This window comes from Ips typographus, linkage group LG2 (genome assembly GCF_016097725.1).
Source record: "Ips typographus isolate SLU linkage group LG2, UJ_Ityp_2.0, whole genome shotgun sequence".
NCBI lineage: Eukaryota > Metazoa > Arthropoda > Insecta > Coleoptera > Curculionidae > Ips > Ips typographus.
In genome coordinates, this window is record NC_138423.1 from 12,697,916 (window position 1) to 12,717,359 (window position 19,444).

Sequence of the window (19,444 nt, forward strand, 5' to 3'; positions counted from 1 at the left end):
GAGTAGTCATAGAAAGGAAAATAATTTTTTTTAATTATTTTACCTTATTTTGTTATCATAAGCTAATTACTGTTTTGCAGTTAGGTTAGGTTAGATAAGAAGAGACGTTAGTATAGCACAAGGTTATTGTTTTTTTAGTAAGTGTTTCTAAATATCCATCAGTTGTGAACGTATATCCATTTCCAAGGTGTCTCTGGTCTGCAATCCACCATTATTATTAATTAACTACACAATGTAAATTACAAGGCTTTGACTGTATAGATAAATATTGTCTACTTGTAGATAATGGTGTATTCTACATTATGTAGATTACTGCTCAAAAAACGACTGTAAAGGTTATCTATACCGATGTATTTTTTTTTCAAATAGATCGCACGATTTAACCAAGATCCTTTTATTATTCATTATCTAGTAACTAACCAAAAATAAACTTTTTCTATACATTTAGAAGGTAATTTTTTTATAATTGCAAAATACGTGATACATTTTTTTAAATTGTATCCATTTATTTCCTAAACTGATACCTACTTCTCCTTCAGTAATTGGTATCTCTTTTAAACAATTCTTTCCACTAAAACCATCAAGAAAAAGTAATCGCCTTACCTGAACATGAAAAGTAAATAAAGGCATAGTCTCGTAATCCAAACGTCTTAAGGTCCTAATAGCTCCCGTATTGGAATCAATTTGAAAATATCTTCTTGGTAAAATTTCAACGATATCGAACTGGAGTAAGGCGTTTCGTTCGCTGTCCGCGTCCGAAGCCTTAATGACCAAAGGCTCGCTGCTATTGGTCAGAATCAATGAATCTTCGAGTGCAGCTTCACTTATAATGCCGTAATATTGGAACTGCAAAAACTGGGGAGCGTTGTCGTTTCGATCCAGGATGTGGATAATGACATTGCATTTGGCTGACACCGAGGCCTGGGAATTGAAAATAAAATTTTAGGTCCACTTTATTGTTTGAAATGTGTAGTGGCCATACCATATTAATGGCTATCACAGATAAATTGTAAAACTTATTGGTCTCATAGTCCAGATATTTTTGTGTGGTAATAACGCCAGTACTAGGACTGATTATAAAACTGTCGTCACTGTTTCCTTCTAAAATTTCAAATTGCAACGATGAGGTGCTTCTTACATCTAAGTGAGCAACGTAGCTGCCTATGGATTGGTCTTCGTAAATTTCAGCTGCTATTTCTTTATTAACAAATCTGAAACCCAAACTTATTACCGTACAGTCAAATGGTGATAATTAATCTTACCTAGGAGGATCATTATCAGCCATAGTTAATGATATATGAGCAGGCACTGTGGACCATAAAGGTGGTTGACCGTGATCAGTAGCTCGAATATGCAAAGTATATTCTGAGGCACTTGATATATCCAATTCCCTGGCTATACTTATCGTACCTGTAAAATTAACCCTTCTTACTTTCATTCAGTCGTTATTTTATTGTATAACATACCAAGGTTTGGATCAATATTGAACACATTTCCCACATTTCCTGATATGATCGAGTACGTAATCCTGGCATTATCCCCCTTGTCATGATCAACAGCTAAAGCTTTAAGTACCACGCTACCTACAGAAGCAGTTTCATACACCTTTCCCACCTGAAATTTTGAACAGCAAATTAGTATGCATTCAGTATTATTAAATCAAACTTACAAGAATTTTGTCAGAAAAGTGTGGCGTATGATCGTTATAGTCGTGGACAATCACATGAACTCGTGCTAGATTTTTCTTAGCTGGAGTTCCAGCATCCCGCACCATTACAGTCAAAATGTGTTCGCTGAGAGTTTCTCTGTCCAAGTTGGTTGCGAGGGTAATTACGCCTGAAATTTTGATAATAAATATTCGTAATGATGATTCAGATCAGCTGTTACGCCAAACATTTGATTTATGTTACTCTAAAGTTGTAAAAGTAATCATTTTCTTTTAGAAAAATTCAATGTTAATATTGTTAATTCCATCACTCATACTGAAATTTAGAATGATGTCAGAAAAATTACGGTCTGCGTAAACAATGTTAGTCTCCATCAAAATCAAATTGATTTCACTCTGAGTTGAAAAAATTCCCATAAAAGCTGTGTTAGCTTACTAACATTAAAAACTAACTATAAATGTTTATTAATTAGAAAAATGTATGTAATTGCCTCTAAACATCAAAACTGCATCTCAAAAAATTAAGCTTAAAATTCCATTTTAATGGGACGTGTTGTATATTTTTTGCTCTATTTCAACGCATTTTTTGTTTTAGTTCTAATTAACTAGAGTTTGTTAGGTTAATCTTTGACGTATACAGGGTGATTCATATGTGGTAACAATAAAATTAACCCTGTAGGTGTTCTACTAATCATTTTAAAAATGGTAAGAAGATACAGAGCGTTATACAAAGTTGAGTTTTTACAATTTTATGATTTCCTAAACGAATGCATTAAATCAAACAAAATTAGGTTGAATGTGTCAGCTTACTTCTTTAGTTCTCACATTTGTCACATTCAAAACATCTACTGGTATTACATTTGTCACGTCATTCTATTTTTGTTTGATTTTTCTCATATTTTACTAATTTGGTAGGTTAGGTTCTATTCTGCAATAAAAATCGTGTAAAAAGTACAATTTGCAATAATATACAAAGTGTCCAACAGTGGATGGCGCCGCAAACGCATTATTTTGAAGAAACAGGGTGTTAATTTGTTTATACAAATAATTCATGAATTGTACATTTTTCGTACAACTTACTTTTCAGTTGAATTTTGAGCACCCTGTAACTGGGTTATTTTTGTGAGTTCAAGGAAGTTAAACCACTCGATCCGCTCAATCGTCTTGAGCTCCTCTTTTTAGCGAAAAAATTCTATCTGAAAAATTGCGTACAGGGTGACCAAAAACAGTATACTTCTCATGTATACTGAAAACAAAAACGGTCGTGTAAATTTAGGGTGTTGGGTTAAGCAGTTGATTAGGAACATTTTTGGTCTCTTGCATTTTTTTTGTAACTTTCACCGTTTGTAACAAACTGGTTTGGTGCAACAAATCAGTGAAATTGTTATCTAAAATTTGAACCCGGTTTAAAGAACAGTCAGGGACAAAATCGCCTGTAAAACCCATTTGGAGTGACCGAATAATGTTTTTAAGCAAATTTTTGGAATCTTCATTAAATTTTCTTGTCATTAGATAATGATATAAAAAAAACACTACAAAATCAGGTAAAGTCAGGGAGAAAAGTGGTCAAAGTATAAACTGTCAGAAAGACGATTTGAAAGGACAGTTTGAGACAAAATTGCCTGTAAAACCCACTTAGAGTGAGAAAATGACTATTTTAAGCAGATTTTTGAAATCCTCATTAAGTTTCCTATCCAATAACCTAAAAAACACTACAAGATTTGGTACAGTCAGGAAGAAAAGCGGTGTCAAAGTTTCAACTGCCAGAAACACAGTTTGAAAGGACAGTCAGCGACAAGATCGCATGTTAAACAAACCCACTTGGAGTGAGAAAATGACTATTTTAGGCACATTTATGGAATTCTCATTAAATTTCCTATCTAATAACCTCAAAAACACTACAAGATTTGGTACAGTCAGGAAAAAAAAGCGGTGTCAGAGTTTGAACTGCCAGAAACACAGTTTGAAAGGACAGTCAGCGACAAGATCGCATGTTAAACAAACCCACTTGGAGTGAGAAAATGACTATTTTAGGTACATTTTTGGAATTCTCATTAAATTTCCTATCTAATAACCTCAAAAACTCTACAAGATTTGGTACAGTCAGGAAGAAAAGCGGTGTCAAAATTTAAACTGCCAGAAACATAGTTTGAAAGAACAGTCAGGGACAAGATCGCATGTTAAACAAACCCACTTGGAGTGAGAAAATTACTATTTTAAGTACATTTTTGGAATCCTCATTAAATTTCCTATCCAATAACCTAAAAAAAAACCCTACAAGATTTGGTACAGTCAGGAAGAAAAGCGGTGTCAAAATTTGAACTGCTAGAAACACAGTATTTGTAATTTACTGGTAATTTACCGGTCAAATTTTCCTGGTAAACTATTTACTTTACCGGTAAGATACCCATCACTACTCTATTCTTTTTTTTTTCTTTTGAAATTGTTGTCGTCAATAAAATTGTTAATTCCAAATAAAATTCATTATGACATAATGTCAATATTTTTGGACTAGTCACAAATAGTTGAAATCGGACAAAATAAAATGCAATCAAACAGATCAATAATATACATGGTATCCCATTAAAGAAACCTGTCATGTCTTAATTTTGCATGTCAAGTCAGATAGATACACCAATTTTGCTAATTGTAATTTTAGCACAATAAATGTACAAAAATGCAAAATTATCCTAAAAAAAACTGTAATTTTTGATGTTCAAGCTGTCAAAATTACTAACGACTGTCATTTCAACCTGTAATTTGTCAAAATTGTTTTTAACTTGTCATTCGGTACACTCCTATCCTATAAACCTACAATCCCCTGGATAGTATTTTTATAGTTGTGTCAATTAAATGCATTCAGTGTCAACATATGGACTTAAACTTGGATTTCAACGTAACCCTAGAAAAACAAGTCGAATGAAATTAAGTCTGGTAATTGCGCTGACCAGAAGACATCAAATTTATATGCGTTAATGCACAATAAAAATGTCAAAAATTGTCCTGCAAAATAACGTAATGTTATGTTGTGGTAACATCATCCTAATTTTGCGTGACTCCAGATATTTTGTTAAAGACATAATATTAGGTTTAAATAAACTTTTCCTTCACTATTACACAGGAATAGTCAATGACGTAAACTACACTTACCCGTAATCGAATCCAGTTTAAACGTTTTTAAAGAAAGGGCGTTTTCCGCCGAATAAAAACTAAAAATTAGCTTGTCATTTTCATCTTTGTCGGTGGCTTTGAGAGTGAGAATTTCCCGGTCTACTGAAACTGATTCAGAAATCTCTTGTTTGTAGACTTTTTCGGTAAACTCAGGCCTGAAATCCCATAAAAAAATTGATTAAAAAGACCTTTTTTTCTTTAACAAACAAAGTCAACTAAATTAAAAAACATCGATTCTAAAGGATTAAGGTACCTGTGATCATTTATATCAATAACAGACACATTCAGCGTAGTGTAAACGGTGTGGACAGTGTCGGTTACGCTTATGTTTAGTATGTATTCTCGTTGTAGTTCGTGGTCGAGTTTATGGGCCAAAAGAATGTTTCCGGTATCTCTGCCAATGTAGAAATCCAGTCTCGGATCCCCATCTGAAATATAAAAAATGTGATGCTAAAAAATAATGAAATAAAATGGTGCAAAATGTATACATTTTGCTGGGAAATTGATTGAATTAACAGATGAGAGTAGATTTTGTGTCACTTCCATCGACGGCAGGGAAAGTCTATATCGCCGCCGAGGAGGACAAGATGAACAATATAATTTTACTCCCACTGTCTCCTATGGTGGAGGCTCAGTGATGGTCTGGGGTGGAATATGCTTAGGGACACGAACAGAGTTGGTGGTTGTTAATGGAGCTTTAAATGCAGATGGATACATTCGCGATGTTCTGCTAGAGCATGTCGTACCATTCGTCCCCCATATCGGAGAAAACTTTTTGCTAATGCACGACAATTTGCTCGTTGTGTCTCCGACATTTTGAATGTCGTCGGAATAAAAACAATGGCGTGGCCGGCATGTTCTCCAGACATTAATCCGATTGAACATGTCTCGGACATGCTAGGTAGACAATTAAGGTCAATAACTCCTGCAGTTCAAAATCCCGAACAAGTAGCAGCTGCTCTGGTTGAGATTTGGGACAATCTGCCTTAAGACATGATTGATAATGTCATCAGAAGCATGAGGAGACGGATGACTGCCGTGATAAGAGCTCGTGGAGGGCACACTCGTTACTAAAACAATTTTGAAAATGGTTTTGCTCAACAGGTTCTTATATTCTTGGTGTTTTGAATCTTTACCTTCATACATATTATTCGTTAATTTATTGTTGTTGTGATTTTTTTGATCAGTTGACCTTTAAACACCCTCCGGTTTATTATAAAGCACAAGTTGGACCAGTCTTAAGCCTGGATAAAGGGTGAAGGAAGCATTAAAAATTACATTTAACCAAATGCAAAAAGGGGACTTTTTAATTACCCCTGTATACTTTTAAGCATTCTTTACACAATAAACTGATTGGTAAAAGTGTGACGTGACCAATATTTATCTTAAAGTAAAAAGTTCTCAGAGAAACGACTTGAGTTTCATATCCAATTCGAGTGTCGACGTTGGTGAAATTAAGATAAATATTCACCTTTTCTTCGAAACCCTGTATTTTTTCTAATAATTGAGATATTAGAGCGCATAAAAATGAAAATGTTTAGAAACATTTTCATGTTGTTCAATCCTCAGGGTGTCTCAAAAACACAGAAAATTCCTTACTTCCTTTACGTCCCGGTATATGACATAAAGACAAACCATTTAAAAATGGTAATACGACAGATGTATTCATGAAGAATCAAGCTGCAATACATAAAAAATATGAAGGAAATCGAGCAAAGAGTTCCAGAGAAAATTGATGTTAAACTAAGTGTAAATTTTGACCGTTCACCTAATTTTGCCGGTGTGTGTATTTCTTTGAGCAAGTTGCCAAATTTTTATATTTTTGCTACCTTCAAGCTCAATGGTAATTCCCTGTATAATTCATGTACAGAAAACATCATTAAAGTTTTCAAGTACCGAACTTTGTGTATTCGTGCAGTAATCGTCTAAATTACATTTCCAAATTAGTTTGAGCTGCAATATAACGATTACCTCCTAAGGCAACTAGAATTCGCAAGCGGAACATTTAGCACAATACCTAAATACCTTAATTGGAACTAATTATACCGATACTTGGCTTAGTGATCTTGAAACGTCAATTCCAAAGCAACATCTGTAAGCAATTAAGTACGGCACAGTTACAGCGAAACAGTGTTCAGAAATTTAATATAATTTAGAGCTGTAACTCCCAATAAACATGTTCACAATTAAGAAATTGTACTGGAAAGTAACGAAATACGACGTCTGTGCTATTCCCTGTGCTGGGAATGGGAAGTTCGTAAACGGAGCGAGTCATAAACAAAGGTAATAACTTTCGTGAAATGGACAGACAGATCAAAGAGAGTGCTGAAAAATAGCTTTAAAACTGATGAGCGCAAAATCCTAGAGGAGTGCAAATTCAAAGCGGGTAAAATCCTTCTCTTAAACTGCACGCTCAATTACTTAATCACTAAAGTATTATAAAGGTCGAACAATAGAGGTTGAAAACTCTTATATGCTGAAATCGATGCTTCGGTGAAAAGCTTAACGAGGTATGATGACGCCTTAGGAAATTTTATGCCACATTTCAATATCCTTTGAATAGGAAAGGCGCGCTTTATGAAATCGAATATGACGCTTAAGGGAACATTTTCGCTCAATTTCATATCTTAGAGCAGCTAAAACTGGGGATTAATGACGCCTGACACTATTACTTGCAGCAGATTTTTATGCAACCTCCATGAAAAGAACTTAACGAGTATTTAAAAGATCAGATTTAACAGATGATGATCTGTTCTCGGTGTATGGTTCTATTCAATTACGCTTCAAAGCTATTGAAATTAAGATTTTCCTCCACCCCTTTTTAATATCGATACCAAACCGAAGGAAATCGGACCTCGCTCAATAAAAAGCTCTGGCGCTCCTTTATGCTTGTTTTATGAAAGCTCTTTGTATTCATCAATCGATCTTTTAATTAAGGTCCGGGGATCCTGTTGTCCCAGAAAAGCTTTCTGTCAACCGCCAATAGAGGCAGCTTTGTTTAACTCTGCTTTGCTCTGTATTCCGTAATTCTGACGCCATTAGCCGACAAAAAGCTTAATTTCGAGCCTAAAGAATTTGAATTTTGAGGAAAAAAAATGAGATGCTGCATTTTTAACGCTCTATTGCGAGGAAAGTGGTCTAATTGAAATTCAAAAAAGTAAGCGTGAATGAAGTATGTTAATGATAAGATTGCAATGACGTTTTTGTTGTGTTTCTAGTTAGGGAAAGTCCAAATTATACATTCAATAGATAGTTTATCCTAACCTATTCATTATGTCAAAACTAAAATTATAAAGAGCGAATCATATTTTTTACGTCACTGTAACATTATCTTTAATAAACTTTAGTACCTATGTTCTATTTAGGCAAGATCGCCCATTATTAACTCAATTCATAATTTACCACGACTTCTTCAACTTTATTCACGACCACTATAACTATAGGATGTTTCATAGATGTGGTTGTATATTTTTTATGTCAGTATGTAAAGGGCATCATAGACATCAAAATGCAATAACACCAATGGTACTATGTGCCCTGCTAATTGCTCCTTCCTCTTGAGTACAAAATTTAATTGTTTAGAGGATTAGAAAATTGCATAATCAATTATTACTAATACAACGTGTGTGTGTTTCTAAATACTATTCTATATAACTGTCTAAATTTGATTTAACAAATTTTCACAGTTTAAACTATTTTTATGGTCACGTGACTGTTTGGACAGGTGTCAACTGGCAACTGTCAACAAAGTTATCAAATTTTCAGCGATTAAACTATACAGGGTGTCCCACGACGAAAGACATCGATTGATATTGGAAAAAGTATAAATAGGAGAGTTTTGAAAATTTGGTAGGATACTGACGTGGGCATGCCCAATCCAACTAAAATATTTTCAAGATGGTTGCACTTCCGTTTATACCGGAAGTCGATCACAACTTTCTTATTTTAAATAGAACACCCTATATATTATTACATATTTGGATTCCTCACAAAATTCTGACCAACTTTTGTATAGAATGCCCTATGCCTATCTCTAGCCGTTTTCGAAATATTTGATGTTTTTCCAAAAAAGTGACAGTTGCAACGCTCAACATATTTTTGTACTATGTTAAAACCGTATTTCATTTTGCAATGAAACTTTGAGTTATTGTAAATAAAGGATCGTTTATTAAACTGAGGGTGCGTAATGACTCATTTGTATACAGGGTCGTCAAAAAAAAATCATAAACTTGCCACTAAAAAAAATGAAAAATCTCAAGTTTTTTAAATAGAAACCTACATTTTTTATGACGGAATCATTTTGAGCATTAAAAATTACTATAGGTTTCAATTTACTTGCCTATACCTAAATCAAACCCATTTCGTTTTATTTGAGAATAAACATTTTTTTATTATGCTGCACGGTTGGGATTATGTGGTGTTCTAGTTGGTCATGCTTTTGACACACGGTGATATTGGAGACCTGCAGAGCATATTAATAACACTAGTTTTGAGTGTTTTGACAACTGCAAATATGCCGTCGCGGTTACGTTATTCAAACCAAGATTACTTAAATCTGTTTATTATTTACGGATAATGTGATAAAGTTGTGAGTAGAACATGTGAGGTATTTGCCGCTCGTTATCCAGAAAAACCAAAGCCATCACCAAAAGCTGTCAAGCAAATAATTGAAAATTTTAAGAATACGGGAAATGTGAAGATAAAAGCTATTAAAACAAAACCAATCGTTAATAATACAAATGTAGAAATTGCAATTTTGGGCTATTTTATTGCAAATCCAACTTTGTCAATAAGACAAGTTTCCGTAGAATCAGGCATATCCAAAAGCTCAATTCAGAGGATCCTGAAGAAACATAAATTTCACCCTTTTTCATTTAAATTAGTGCTTAAAAAAACACTTAAAAAAGGTTGACATTCCAAAGAGAGTTGTTTTTAGTGAGTTTTTGCTGACTAGTCACTATGGAGATGAATTGTTTTTGAATAATATTAGTTGGAGCGACGTGGCCAAATTCACTAAAAATGGAATGTTCAATAGACATAATTCACACTACTGGTGTGACATAAATCCACACGTAATTAGAGAGAGAAATTTTCAAAAAATCTGGAATTTTTATAATAAAAAATGTTTATTCTCAAATAAAACGAAATGGGTTGGATTTAGGTATAGGCAAGTAAATTGAAACTTATAGTAATTTTTAATGCTCAAAATGATTCCGTCATAAAAAATGTGGGTTTCTATTTAAAAAACTTGAGATTTTTCATTTTTTTTAGTGGCAAGTTAATGATTTTTTTTTGACGACCCTGTATACAAATGAGTCATTACGCACCCTCAGTTTAATAAAACGATCCTTTATTTACAATAACTCAAAGTTTCATTGCAAAATGAAATACGGTTTTAACATAGTACAAAAATATGTTGAGCGTTGCAACTGTCACTTTTTTGGAAAAACATCAAATATTTCGAAAACGGCTAGAGATAGGCATAGGACATTCTATACAAAAGTTGGTCAGAATTTTGTGAGGAATCCAAATATGTAATAATATATAGGGTGTTCTATTTAAAATAAGAAAGTTGTGATCGACTTCCGGTATAAACGGAAGTGCAACCATCTTGAAAATATTTTAGTTGGATTGGGCATGCCCACATCAGTATCCTACCAAATTTTCAAAACTCTCCTATTTATACTTTTTCCAATATCAATCGATGTCTTTCGTCGTGGGACACCCTGTATATGTTGAAGGCCACGTGACTGTTTTTATCAAATGTCAACTGGCCTGAGCAGGGATGCAAGTTTAAAATTGCATAATCAAAGTCACGTGTCGTGTTTCTAACAATTTCACTCTCTCTAAATTTGAAGCAAATTTTCTTAGTTTAAATTGTTATTTTAAAGTCACTTGACTAATTTTGCAAAGTGTCAACTGGTCTTTACAGTGTGGCAAGCTCAAAATTGCATTGTCACTGTCAAGTGACGTGGCTCTTACAATTTCAGCTTTCACAACTGTCTAATTTTTAATTAGCCAAACTTTCAACATTTCAAACTACATTTTAAAGATCACGTTACAGTTTTTGACAGGTGTCAACTAGCCTCTACAGTGTTGGAAGTTCAAAATTGCCTAATCAAAATCACGTTACGTGTTTCTAACAATTTGAGCTTTTACAACTGTCTAAATTTGATTTAGCAAATTTTCACAGTTTAAACTATTTTTATGGTCACGTGACTGTGTTGACAGGTATCAACTCGCCTTTACAGTGTTGCGAGCTTTAAAATCGGATTATTAAAGTCACGTGACATCTCTCTTAAAATATCAACTTTAGCAACTGTCAACAAATTTAATTTACCAAATTTTCAGCGATTAAACTATACATGTTGATGGTCACTTGACTGTTTTTAACAAACGTCAACAGGCCTGTACAGGGTTGCAAGTTTAAAATTGCATAGGCAAAGTCACGTGACGTGTCTCTAACAATTTCACTTTTTACTACTGTCTAAATTTGATTTAGCAAATTTTCTTAGTTTAAACTCTTATTTTCTAGTCACGTGACTAATTGTGCCAAGTGTCAACTCGTCTTTACCGTGTTGCAAGCTCAAAATTGCATTATCAATGTCAAGTGACGTGGCTCTTACAATTTCAGCTTTCACAAATGTCTAAATTTGATTTGCCAAATTTTCAACGTTTAAACTACATTTTAAAGGTCACGTTACTCTTTTTGGCAGGTGTCAATAACTAGCTTCTACAGTGTTGCAAGTTCAAAATTGCATAATTAAAATCACGTGACGTGTTTCTAACAATTTAAGCTTTTACAACTGTCTAAATTTGATCTGGCAAATTTTCTTAGTTTAAACTGTTATTATAAAGACACGTGACTAATTTTGCTAAGTGTCAACTGGTCTTTACAGTGTTGCAAGCTCAAAATTACCTGCATTATCACTGTCAAGTGACGTGGCTCTTACAATTTCAGCTTTCACAACTGTCTAAATTTAATATTGTCAACGTTCAAACTACATTTTAAAGGTCACGTTACTGTTTTGACAGGTGTCAACTGGCCTTAACACCGTTGCAAGCTGAAAAATAAAGTATCAAAGTCACGTGACATCCCTCTTAAAATTTCAACTTTTGCAACTGTCTAAATTTAATTTAACCAATTTTCAGTGATTAAATGACATTTTAAAAGTCACGTGACTAATTTTGACAGGTGTCAACTGGTCTTTACTTCATATAAAATTGCATAACAATTTACTTTAACTACCTCTGTGTATAATATTGCCCAGCCTGTAGTAGAAAACAGTTTTTTTAACCAATCCCAATGATGTTTGACAACTCCTCGCCAACATCGCTGTTTTCATTAACGTAATCTACAGTTACGCGTGATATTAAAGCAAATCGAGTACTTACCGACGATGTCATACCAAAGAGTGTCATTATCAGCGTCTGTTGCCTGTATCAAACTAGCCAAAAATCCAATATTGTCTCCTTCAGTCAGTTGCACTGGAGATGGAGGTTTGACCACTGGTGCATGTTTGGAGGATTCAGGTACGGGTACTATTTTGACAGACACCTTGCAAATATTAGATCTTTGTGGAGTGCCACCGTCTGTAGCTTTGATCTGAAAAAGATTGTTTTACCAATTAATTTTTAAGAGGCGCTTATTATTGGCCATGACCGTTTTTTTAAGTAATTTTTGATACCGCAATTATCGGATTTATAGTGGACGTTTTATTGTAACACTACTGTAATTGAGTTGAATTACTTGTCCTAGATAAATGTCGTAAATTCGTCTAATCGTTTACTTACATTAAGCTCGTATTCCTGTCCAGGTTCAAAGCCCTTTTGGGCATAAACCATCCCAGTGGCGTTATCAATCTTGAATTTATACCGACCCTTGCCTGATTTAATTTGATAACGGATTTCCGCGTTGCGGCCAATATCCCTGTCGAAAGCCAGCACCTGAAAAGATAAAAAAAATAAAACGTTTGCAAATCAAATACCAAAATAAAAGGATCTACGAGACAAAATGAATTTCCATACAAATGAAATGGATGTTAATAATGGTGCAGCCCGAGTGAAACGCGTAGATGACGGTTGAGTATGTTTTCAGCTTCATTAAGCTAAATGATGACGAACACGGAAAATCCGGTACATTATCATCGGCTCTAAAAAAGATTAAAGCCGTCTCATGCGGAAAAAGTAAACTTGTATCAAACGGGGTTTATATGCGGGTAAATCCGGAAGTCGCTCTTTCTGTTCTAAGCGACATCCGGTAAAAAAGGTCCCTTCGCCCCGCTCAAAGTAGAAAAGATAACTCGGCGGTTTTTGTTCTGTTTGCTTAGGATAAGGACTCAAATAGGGAAAGGCGAACGGAAGCTTTAAGTCACATCGTTAGTGCTGCCATTTTTTGATCTTCATATGCTTTTCAAACTAAATGTGGAATATCAAAATTGCACCATTAGAGTAGGACAGAGAGCTTGATTTTCAAAGAGATTAGTTTAGTCCATTATCAGGTTTGCTTTACCAAAGAGAGATTAGAAGGCTTTATAACTATCATACTACCACCGGAATCAGATTTTCGTATGGTCTTAATGCAAAAAATTAATAATTTATAGTAATAGTTGCAGTGACGTTAAAGTGCAAAAACCACTTCCTCTTTAACTTGAACGTTTTAGCTCTGCTGGTTTGTCAACGTGACGAATGTGGGCTTCGCGTCAGTCTCGGCAGTTGGATTTGGAAAAGTGGTCTAATTATTATGGATTAGTTTGTTCCCATTCCAGTTAACCAAGTAAGGTTGTGGGTCCCCAAAGGTTGGGAATAAACCGCGGTAATTTTAATGCCATTTGAGTTGAGCAGTTACCTCTAACCGAATGGAGCTTAACTATTTAATGGCTAAAATGCTTTTTGTTTCCATGTCACTAAAAACTCGTAGAGAGAACTCGTAGAGTTTTTAGAGTGGTTCGGATTTGTTATAAAGCAATTTGACATTTGTAAAAGTTACTTTTTGTGAACATTATAGATAGTAATCTCTTCATATTTAAATTGATTAACTCTTTATACGTTCTCACTTAAATCAAAGAATAGCCTATTAACAAGAAGAGAGAGAAAAGAACATGAATTAGAAAGTGACAGACTCTTCCTACCAAAGTTAAAAGGACAATTATCGACTGATATCGGCTTTGATCGTTGAATATTGGGAGTTTTATTAGGTTGTTAAACAATGAAGTGATATCTCAGACCACATCAAATATTTGTTTTAAAACATCAGTTAATGAATAGTTAATACTAGTTAATAAGGATTGATATCTTCCAATGATTAAAAGGCAAACATAAAACGTTTTGACTCTGAAAAAAACTAAGCAAAAAACTATGAAAAAAATGATCTCTAACTGTAACTGTCTTTCTTCAACCCCATAAAGATCTTTAACTACGACCTCAGTGTAAATAGCTATTTACGCATAGTTTTCCGTTACGTAATGAACCTCTTTACGCACAGTTGTAAAAAAAACGCACAGCTGTAAAAAAAGCGCACAGTTTTAAGATCGGCCACAAACTGTCGCTCTAATGCTGGTAAAAATGGGTTTTCTTTACTTTTCTTCCTTTATCAGAGTATATTAAATGGAGATGATCGCGTAATGCATTGTTCATAACGTTTTAAGTAACTACCACTTCGTCTAGAATATTATCTGCAATAGCAAACACATCAAGTAATATTACTGAAAGTTTTCCCTTTCTTCTTAATAACTGTAATGTCACCATAAATAATTATTTTAAGAGCAACAATAATAATTTTTTATCTACAACAGTTACATAATATCGTAATTTCGCACTATTTTCAGTGTCATAATGACCTTTATTACCGCACTAGTGCGTTAATAATCGGTGTACCTACGCTTGTTGCCACAGTAATCCAATTTTTTTTTACCTGTATTCAGTATTCTATATTTCAACTAAATAAATTTATTCAATTAATCATTAAAATAATAATCGTTGTAGATAAAATGTTGTACGTAACACGTAGGATATGTTATTAACGCACTGTGTTCAAATTTTCACATGCGTGCATTAATAACATTCATATCCTACTTGTTACGTAAATAACTATTAAATAACCTGATTTGTAAATTTTTTCATTACGTTATAATTTTTTTCTTTAGTGGCATAATACCTATGATTAGTACAAATATGATGTCAATACGTTGAAAATATACTTTTTTAATGAACAGTTACTCTGAATTATATGAATTGCGAAAACAGGACTTTCCATTTGGTCGTAGGTAAAGTATAGTACGTCACACGTACTCATGGATTTACACAGTAACTTTATCTATATCGTGCGTAAAATGCTTCTTACAGCACTAGTTACGTAATATACTATTAATTAACGCCATGTTTTGCCTTTCTAGCTCGTTGTGCACAGAATTACGTCCCAGTGCTGAACTGCTTTTGCATTTTACATGCAAGTTGCACCAAAAAAAACACATTTGTAATATACATTTTTGTACGATTTGTCTAATTTTGAGCACATATCACTTATAATATACATTACAAATTGGTTAGTTAGGACCATACCCACTGCAAGGTTTTGGCGCTTAAAAAAAGTGTAACCAGGTATTAGCCTAACAGCAGTGTCAAGTTAGTTAAGTTAAATTTGAAACTTCAATGTTTTTTTCCAATTGGCAGTCTTAATAAGTTTTTCGTGTAATACAGTTTTAAAATGTTTTTATTGTTAAACTTGTGCGTTTTTCGGATCATTTCTGGAGTCTTTCCTTTAAGTTAATTAGTTGAGGGATAAGAAATATGAGTTAAGAAGTACCTACGTAATTCCAGAGTGTTCCAAAGTTTCCACTTTTTGAAAAGCATACATTTGGTGACAAGCAGTCAACAAAATAGCTATTTATGTAACCAGTTACGAAAAGATCGATTTTGTGTAACGAATGAATGTTTGTAGGGCAAGCGCAGTGAGGTCCTACAATTTGAATGAGTTACACAATAAGACATTTTCGAAACGTGTTGCATACATAATACATTTTCTAATTTTGACCAAAAAGCGGCAAAAACCATCTTTTAAAGTGATTTAACACAAATATTCACTTTCATAGCACCTTGTATAAACTGTGACAACGACATGTTATGATGGATGTCGCCCATATGTTTCTACGGAAATGCATAAAAACAGGGAGTGATGAAATGAACTTTTCATAACTAGTTACATAAAGTGATACTTTTCGTAACTAGTTACGAAAAGTAAAACGTTTTGTCACTCCAATCAGTTTTAAAAAGTGTCACTTTATATGCCAAAATTATAAAAATAAATATTTTTGTAAGGTTTGAGATCCTATATTTTATGTTGTTGTACAAATATTTGTAAAAAGATACAAAATATGTCAATTTTCTCTACAGAAACTATACTTTTCTTCCCCCTATAAAAATGTATAATAGTTAGGACCATACCCACTGTAGTGCTGTAGTCAGTAGGTAGTAATTTTTCAACAATTTGTTATCCTGGTAGTTACCGTTATACAGTGTGTCCATAAAGTATGGAATAAATTTGATTACAATTCAGGGAATTATGCAAAGCCTATACTAACTTTCTATGTGCTTGAGGTTATGAACTATCTTTTGTTATAGTTATTGCAACGCCTTGTACAAACATGTACAAACACGCCATGTACAAACTTTATAGTTCCATAGTTAGATTTCATTCAGTTGTCATAAAACTGAAAACAAATACTATTGCGATCGTTTTAGTACAAAGTTATATGCTTTTTACATCGCTGCTGTTCATATTATACACAGAAAAATGCATGAAGAAAATCTGTAAATCATACTTTTAATCAATTGTAACGCATAGCTGTCTGAAAAGAAGTAATTTTTGAATGAGATTGTGGCATTGTTCTTTTTAATGTACAAAGAAACAAGTGGAACACAAAGAGCGATATTTATAACTATTTACACCCTTTGTGGAAACCTTTTTCACCTGCATTCTTAATATCTCACAAAATTCGCTATTACAATGTCATAAGTAATAAGTGGGTGGTTTTGTCAACTTAGCCACTTTACTACTTTTTACGATATTTTAGCTAAGTTTTACTTTATCATTATACAGTTGCCAGCATTATTACTCTATTGTCAGTCTAGTGCTATTGATAAAAATACAACAAAAAAGGTACATTAATTATGCATACACTTGCTGTGCATTAAAAACAATAATGACGTTGAGAATCAATTTGAATGGGCCATGCAACCGGATTCTAAATTGCTGCATATACATGCTCTCTTATTTGGTGCTTGTCATTGTGGTACGTTTCCTACCACATTATTTAAAAAAAAAATAGAATGTGAAACGACAACAATTATGATTGTTTATGAAATTCCCACTACCAGATTTAATTTATATGATATCATATGATCACTAAACTAATTGCAAAAAATGAGGCAAAAATTTACGTGACAATCACCAAATAGGTAAATAAAGCGTGTGTATCTACCGCTGGTAACATATCATTGTGATCATGCCGCATGCAATGAATTTGTCTCTATCTTACCCTCAAAACCGATTCAAGCCCCTTGAAGTCACTTGGACCATGACTCTCCCATGGTTCGAGCTCGACAGCGGCGTCTGCGCCATCAAAATCGTCAACTAGATATCCTCTAGCGTCGTTCTAGGAATATACCAGACGTTTTACTTTGAAACTTGACGCCAGAAAATAAATATAAATTTAGAATTAATCGCAACAATTAGGGGTGGCAAATTTCTATTTGGCCATCCTCCACGTCGCGTTAGCGGCCGTTACATTCCCTTAATGTCAGCTACAAATTAAATCGTTGACCGGTCACGTAGCATACAATCGAAATTTACCCCGCACTAAAACGACCCCTTTTACACATTTATTAAACGCTTTTAGAGTGGCAACTCGTATAATCACTCTCGAAATGCATATTCATGACACGCTGGAAGTCCACTCGTGTCAACACGTTGTGTTATTGTTGCTGCTTTATGAGAGACGTCGTCGTATTTTCCATTCTATGAACTTGAGCGATAGACCCACGTGGTAATTAATTAGCTTACGGTATTGAACGTGTCTTTTTTGATCACATAATTTGTCAATCACGTTCAGATTATTAAGACAAAGCATCAAACTGACTTGCCATGTTAAAATACAGTGCAATCAAACAAAAAAAAAACAAAATATGTAAAATTTTTTTCATAAATTTGAAGTTTTGAGTTTCTTATATTATTTTTACTTACTATTATCATTTCAATGATAATATGCTTCACTTCAATAGTTTATACAAAAACTTCAAATATTTTTCCTTACAAAAATATTATTTGTCTCTAAATAATTAGGAAACCGTTTGAATAATTGCGTTGAAATAGAATAGAGATAACAACTGTATGATCACATATGCAAACCTTTTCAAAAGTGCTGAAATGAAAACAGTTTTATGGTCCGTCATTGGCAGTGCTCAATTTAATTCATCCACCGCCGGGTGCTAATTTATACAGGGTGATCCACTTTTAAATGTCAATAATTCACCACTCGATAGTCCATCAAAAAATAAGTTGACATGCATTATGTCGTTTTACTGAAGAATGCTTCCTAAAGAAAACACAATCCTTGTATAAAATTAATACTAATTATGTCATGTTAATGACGTTTGTCAAAATTCTCCAATGACGTAGATACAGGAGGATGATTTTTATGTTTTTGCCTTATTTTCTACGTCACTGGATATTTTGCAAAATGACAGTTTTGTCCAATTTCCTTGATCAAGTTGAAAAAGGAAGTATCTATTATAAAATTCTGATTTACTTCGTTTACGAGATAATTGAGTTGTTCAAAGACTCAAAACCGACCCAACCCACCCTAAAAATTGTCTTGGAAAGGAAAAATTGACTTGAAAAGCTTAAAAAATGTCTTTGTAGCCAGTTTTTATAGTTTCCGGACAAATTGAAAGACTTTAGTATTGAAAATTTACTTGTAGACATGACAAACTGTATTTTCTAGAACTTTTTACTATAAATTCACACATTTAAACCTTAAAAATTGACTTGGACACCAAAAAGTGACCTTGAACTAATGAAAAAGTGTCATCAGAAGCTTAAAATTTGCATTTGAAGTACCATAAGTTTTCATAATTTGAAGACAAATTTTAATAATTTAGTCTTGAAAATAGTCTTAAATACAGGATATTGACATTAGGTTCATAAAAATTTACTCAAAAACTAACTTTTCAAGTTCGTTTTACTTTGCTATTCATTATCTTAGAACTCTGGACTATTTTGGAAAATCGAGTTTTAAGACTATCTTCACACCAAGTTTTTGACATAGCAGACTTAAAAAACAATGGCATGGCATGTTTTCCAGACATTAATCCGATTGAACATGTTAGGTAGACGATTAAGATCCATAACTCCTGCAGTTCAAAATCCCGAACAAGCAGCAGCTGCTCTGGTTGAGATTTGGGACAATCTGCCTCAAGACATGATCGATAATGTCATCAGAAGCATGAGAAGACGGATGACTGCCGTGATAAGGGCGCTTGGAGGGCACACGCGTTACTAAAACAATTTTGAAAATGTTTTTGCTCTACAGGTTCTTATATTCTTGGTGT

General features: G+C 33.7%; 1 protein-coding gene across 7 annotated transcripts in view; it reads right to left on the reverse strand.

The window, feature by feature from the left end:
* Positions 1-19,444, reverse strand: part of kug (FAT atypical cadherin kugelei) — a 349,347-nt gene that overhangs the window by 28,119 nt on the left and 301,784 nt on the right. For 6 of the 7 annotated variants that reach the window (XM_081973258.1, XM_081973257.1, XM_081973255.1 and 3 more), the window contains exons 15-24: positions 17,374-17,490; positions 12,632-12,784; positions 12,233-12,443; positions 5,091-5,265; positions 4,817-4,992; positions 1,670-1,836; positions 1,467-1,614; positions 1,263-1,410; positions 983-1,211; positions 604-921 (exon numbers count right to left, since the gene is read on the reverse strand). In XM_081973258.1, coding sequence (XP_081829384.1) covers positions 604-921; positions 983-1,211; positions 1,263-1,410; positions 1,467-1,614; positions 1,670-1,836; positions 4,817-4,992; positions 5,091-5,265; positions 12,233-12,443; positions 12,632-12,784; positions 17,374-17,490 — 1,842 coding nt within the window. The remainder of the gene's footprint in view (positions 1-603; positions 922-982; positions 1,212-1,262; positions 1,411-1,466; positions 1,615-1,669; positions 1,837-4,816; positions 4,993-5,090; positions 5,266-12,232; positions 12,444-12,631; positions 12,785-17,373; positions 17,491-19,444) is intronic. The other variant, XM_081973260.1, reaches the window with a different exon arrangement.